The sequence below is a fragment of the Oculina patagonica genome, chromosome 6 (assembly GCF_052425735.1).
Source record: "Oculina patagonica isolate OP01 chromosome 6, crgOcupat, whole genome shotgun sequence".
In the NCBI taxonomy this organism is placed as follows: domain Eukaryota; kingdom Metazoa; phylum Cnidaria; class Anthozoa; order Scleractinia; family Oculinidae; genus Oculina; species Oculina patagonica.
Window position 1 is genome coordinate 444005 of NC_135763.1, and position 6065 is coordinate 450069.

Consider the following 6065-nt stretch of genomic DNA (forward strand, 5'->3'; position numbering starts at 1 on the left):
CAGAGTCATGAAAGTTGCAGCCGCTGCAAGGAACTAATTACCCCATAATCTTGAATTTATCAGATTTTCCCGCCAACTATACATGATTCATTCATCACGCACTTGAGTATAAACATCTTTCGCGGACGATTCGAGAGAGCAACAGAAACAAAACAGAGAGGAGCCTGTGAGCGAATGAGACCTGTCTAAATGGAACGCACTTTTCCCAACGGAAATTCCCCGGGGTTTCGTTATGGGATGGAGCCCGGTCTGGCCGCCTAGTGGGGTGCAGGAGTCTATATCAGCAGGAGCCCACAATGGGCTCCTGATATCAGTGAGAAACCTTGAGTTCTTTATCTGACAGGGATACAACCCATTAGTTAAGCCTAACAGCTTAATTACAGATCAGGTCAAAAGAGGAGTGCACATATTTATAGGATAACTCTCAAACAACTGGACTTATGACTGCCAACATCAAATCTTAGAATTGTAAATAATTGGTTCTAAGATAATCATTTAGTCACAAGGTCCCCGCATAAGCGCCTTAAATTTGTACCAAACTAGAGCTACCACCTTATATACATGCCACTGTATACTACTTTTAAAATGATCATGAACAAAAAGTAGTTTTGTAAAGGTGATTTCCTTATAAATAAAGACTAAACTACCATGATTATATCTAATAAAGTAATGAGAAATATTGCTGTCAGCCACACTCAAGTGCTTAGTCCTGTAAACAAGCACCGGAAGGTACTTTGGAAAATTTCTGTGGAATGCTTGTGCAGTGTGGAACTCGTTGTGACTTTTAGCATCAAATCCTGGAGCAGTCAATATTGGTTCCACGATCATCATGATGTCACACGAGATCTGTTTGCACAAGTGGCATTATGCCAAGTTTGAATTACCACCTAACCAAAGTGGAAGTAATCTTCAGAAAACCTCTCACTTGCAGTTGTGTTGCTCTACATTTTGCAGGGATGTCGCTAAGGGCCGGCTGCCAGCTAATTTCACTGGCTGAAATTTCACATGAAAACAAAGACTTGGGTAACTTTTAGAGTTGCCAAGGCCAGAAAAGCCAGCTGGGCTTGTTGATGATCCGGCTTAATGTTTTCTTAGCTACATACATTTGTGTGAGAATTCAAATGAAATGTTATTGAACTCTTAATACCCTTAGTTGGGGAGCAGCGAGAAAAATGCAATAAGCACAAAGAACAGTGAGCGTGACGGGTTTGGAGCTAGAAAAGCAAGGGTACACATTCTCTTGCCCTCCCCTTCCCACCCTATTCCTTTATTCTTCTCTTACCATTTTTGGCACTGCTCCCCAACTAATAGCCTGATGCTCAGACAGTCCAGGTCGGTCGCGATCTGGACTGTCTGAAAATCAGGCTACCCAACTAACTGAATGCCTGGAACAAGCAATGTCCAAGGTGGTTCTAAGTTTGTACTCTGTAGATTAAACACTAGTTTGTGAACATTAAAATAATTTTAAAAAACTATGGAGAAGTAATTCATGTGGCACAGTTTGTTTTCAATATTTTGATTTTGAAACTTGAGCATTCTTGAGTGTGAAAGAGCCGAGGGTTCACTGTCATCATTTGTTAAGCTAAAAACAATTAGTTTTGTCTTAGTTAATAAAAGGGAATGGTTATGAAGCCCAATAAACTTCAACAAAGCAGACAAAAAATATGCCAAGTTTTAAGTCCACAATCTTTTTGTTTCACTTCAGTTACTGGTGAATAACATAACCATAAAGTTTCTTTTGGCTAGTTGCTTGGACACATGATGAAACCCTTTGTGTTTTGTGGATGGTCAAGGCAAGAAAAAAAAAGAACAAAAAAAAAAGAATTTTGGCAGGCTTCATAGCATTGTCCCTTTATTGACTATGGTTTTGTTTATGAAAGTATCTCACCATCATTAAGTCCAGTTTTGTTCATCATTTAAAATGAATTCATCATTGTTGGATTGCCTAGGTATGTTTTCATTTAACCTAAAATGAAAGGTTGTCAGAGCCCTTTAAAAAATGGTATCAAATTGCACTAGTGTGCTTTCAATATTGTAAGCAAACAATGGTCATAGGCATGTAATATACAAAGTGTTTTGTTATATATGTAAAAACTTTTCTACACTAACTGTGGCTGAGTTCTGAAACTAAGGAACTTTTATTCTAAACGCTAGACTTCAAACGTGTCAGCAGACGCTGGAAGATTTTTTTGAATGTTTCGGGTGGTTGTGCACCTGAGAATGCAGCAATCTTCTGGTTTTCACCCCTGAGCTGAATGTTAAAGTGCGGCACTCCATTAACTCCCTCATCATGAGCGTCCATGGCTTCTTCTCGCACTCGTGAAACAACTGATGAGTCCTTCATGTGCCTAAAAAAATCACAGAGACTTGTCAGCATGCGGCTAATACTCCAACCTATTCAGAGTTAATTAGGAGGATCTATTTAAAAATATTGATAACAACATGCCGGACAGAGAAAACATTGATGCAAGATTCAAAATTTTTTTATTCAAAATGGTTGCATCTGGAAAATTTGGACACCATTCTTTTGACTGATTGACTGGCTGACCAAAAGATGTGTTAACTTGGAACATTGTAGCCAGTGCAATGTATGTATCTGTTGATTAACTTATTGAGTTCTGAACAATTGGTAACAAACGTCTTGTTCCAACTGATTGTTATAACTGTTTTTGCTGTATTAAAAAAGTTTCAGTTACTTACTAAATGAATATAGTCTTTTTATAATTTCCAACATTAACAAAAAAAATAGTCACATCACAACTGAATGTCTTCCTTAAATAAATAATTTCCACCTTTAGGTAAGTACCCCCTTTCTAAGTGCCTTCAGTACTTATTCAGGCAAATATATGGTGTATTAGCATGCACAAACAAGCAGTTAAACAAGCAGTTAAATGGTCAGTCTAGATATATATAATAACTTGAATAAATAAATGTTTCCCTCAGATTTGCTTTATTCAGTAAAATGCTGCATTTTTACCCCCATGTTTAAGATATCCTGATTCCGCTGTACAATAACTACACATGTTGCTTCTTACTTCTGCATATTTTCCAAGTTAAGACCAGTATCCACAGCAATTTTAGCAAGAACGTCAACAGAGTTGATATCTTTGCCTTGTTCAAAATATGTTGTGAACAAATTTTCTGCGAGGAGATCTTGTTTGCCTTCAGACTTGGCATAATCCAGCATACAGTGAGATTTCAGAGTGTTGACTATACGACGATCTGAGGTAAAGTTTATACCCTATGATGAGAAACAGAAGAAAAACTATTTCAATCAAGGAATGAACATTTTTGCCTCGCTTATCCGTGGCCTAATGGTTAGTGTGCTAGTCTAAGGATCAAGCAGTCCGGGTTCAAGCCTTGCCAGGGCACTGCATTGCGTTCTTAGGCAAGACGCTTTACTCTCATAGTGCCTCTCTTCACCCAGGTATATAAATGGGTACCAGTGAATTTACTGCCAGAGGGTAACCCTACAATGGACAAGCATCCCATCCAGGGGGAGTGGAATACTCCTAGCTACAGAAACCAGAATAAACTCCGGTCTGATCATTGTGTTGTATGATGAGCCACTTGGCTTGACAGCAGGCTTTACCTTATCAATAAAATTACGGTAAATATAGCTGTTATAGGACTGGCTTGATTAGCTAAGCCAAATTTCAGGGTTTGGATCATTGCTTCAAATACATTGTGTATTTTCAGTTTCTAAAATGTTTCTGAAACCCTGTGATGGACTAGCATCCCATTCAGAAGGGAGTAGAAATATTCCTAGCTCCTTAATGCTACAGAACCTGAGATAAGGTCTGGCAAGTATGGGCCACTTGGCTGGAGGCTTCCCCTCCTTCTCCTAAGATGTTTCTAAGACATAAATTTATTTGGATTCTCACACAATGTTATTTTAATTAAGGTGCCCAACAAAATGGTGGTCAAAACTGTAAAATGGTCATTACCACATTCATTCCAGCTTTAGTCAGTGGACTAGTTCCATCTTTAGCCATGGCTCCTGCCCTGGGTCCATACTTCTGTGTCAGGTATTGTATAAGAGGGATACCACTCTCTGGAGTTGTGGGGTTAAGGAAGAATGGCTTCCATGTGACCTCAAAGAGCAAGTCGTTGGAAAACGCCTTCATAGCTTCTTCCAGATGGCGCTTTCCAACGAAACACCTGAAGTGAGGACAAAGTGACATTAAGTCGTCATAACAGCAATTAACAAGGGGTTGGATAATAAATCCCACGAGTCTCTTATTCAGACAGCACACCAAAATGCAATTGGAAAATATCCTGGAATGATCTAATAAGATATACAGCTAATAAGGCATAAGCTTTAAGCTTATCTAATCGTTTTGCCTATTCACTGAAGCCAATGTAAGCTTAAATAACCTTACAAGAAACTAAACTGTGACAAAAATTGCAGTGTCATCATCCACTGGCCAAAGACGTTTTAATAAACAACAATTCCTACATACTCAATATGGCTTTCTTTTTAACATTGAAAAGGTTTTTCATTTGTTGAAAACCTTTCACACTATGCTTGTATTTGTTTTAAACTTTAGCAGGCTAGGAGGCTTCGTTAAGCTCACATAAACTTGTGTTTACGTGTGTCATAAATGTGTCCCTAGCCAAGAAAAACAAATACCAAGCGAGCACATACCATGGTCAGACGGTGTCTGAGATGATGTCAATTAATACCGATGGCTTCTGACTGCTCATATCAGCTGATTCCTGGGTCAATTCTGCACCTAAATACACTTGATAACAACACAAGTATCCGCTTACAGCTACGCTTGCAAACTGCTGTACCCTGCTGTGAATTCGTCGGATCCGCCTTGCCCATTTCTTACTTCATGTACAGGGCACAGAAAATGCACGCGTTAGTTACCAGGCCATACCGCCGGGAAAGGACCTTGGAAAGAGCACTTGACAAATACAGTAAAAACCCGCGTGTAAGAACCTACTTTTTTCAGAGTTTGGCAAAGCAGGTTCTTGTATTATGGGGTATTTATTGACAGTTTAGGCTAAGTAGGTTCTTAATCAGGTTCTTAATTTCTACAGAGTAGACATTGTTGTTGATTATCAGAAAATAAGATAAAATCTGGTCTGTTCTTCATTATAAATATTTATTAATGTACCCATGTTGCCAAAAGTCCAACAACATACTGTATATACCCCAGTAACATCACCTTTCTGGTTTTTGGTAAAATATATATATAAATTAAATAGTTAAACCCTACATATAAGAACCTGTAGGAATTTGTTTGGCTAAACAGGTTCTTATATTTTGAGGTATTATAAAAGCAAATTTCTGCTAGAAGGTTCTTAAATGCCTAGGTTCTTACACGCGGGTTTTTACTGTACGTATTTATTCGAATAAGCGCCGCGGCGCTTATTAAATTTTTTTGGGTCTCAAGTGCGGCGCTTATTAGAGGGCGGCGCTTATTTAAAATTTGGACGCCATAAAGAATTTAATCTTTTACAGTAATTGAAAATACCGTCTTTTGATTGTCAGTCTTCGTCTCTTGCTGGAGAAAGAAGTAGCGCTAGCTGTCTTGGCAAAGTTCACGGCCATCACAACATTTACAGAGCTGCGTATTGCAAGAATGTTGGATAGAAGAACTAATGAGCGAGCGGTAAAACAATAACATTGAACTGCAAAACATCGCTTTTGATAAAAAAGAAATTTACAAGTTTGTTTTAGAGTTGCTTTGTAGTGCTGCTACTAGTTAAACGGAATTCCTCAAATAAGCGCCGCATCGGGACTGCGGCGCTTATTCGGGGGCGGCGCTTATTACCTTTTTTGTCCCAAATGCGGCGCTTATTCGAGGGCGGCGCTTATTCGAGTAAATACGGTAGCCTTAACTGTCTTGCGGTCAAAAAAACTAGAACTTTTTAAAGATAATGCTTTTGTAGTCAAAGTGGCTACCATTTTAACAAGTAGGTACTTTCAAAATGGTCAGTGGAACCCCGCTTTACGGATACCCGCTTAATACGGACACGCCGGTATTACGGACAGTTTCGTTGGTCCCGAGAAAAACATTATACATTTTCTCTTAATTAACCCGCTTAATACG

The 6065-nt window shown here is 38.8% G+C and overlaps 1 protein-coding gene across 1 annotated transcript; it reads right to left on the minus strand.

Annotated features, from left to right (window-relative positions):
• Nucleotides 1-227: 227 nt before the first annotated feature.
• On the minus strand, nt 228-4819 carry LOC144656627 (uncharacterized). Its single transcript, XM_078516871.1, has 4 exons — nt 4649-4819; nt 3948-4161; nt 3036-3241; nt 228-2348 (listed from the first exon to the last, which is right to left on the minus strand). The coding sequence occupies exons 2-4, from the start codon at nt 4125-4127 to the stop codon at nt 2144-2146; spliced, it is 591 nt and encodes a 196-aa protein (XP_078372997.1). The 5' UTR covers nt 4128-4161; nt 4649-4819; the 3' UTR covers nt 228-2143.
• Nucleotides 4820-6065: the final 1246 nt, after the last annotated feature.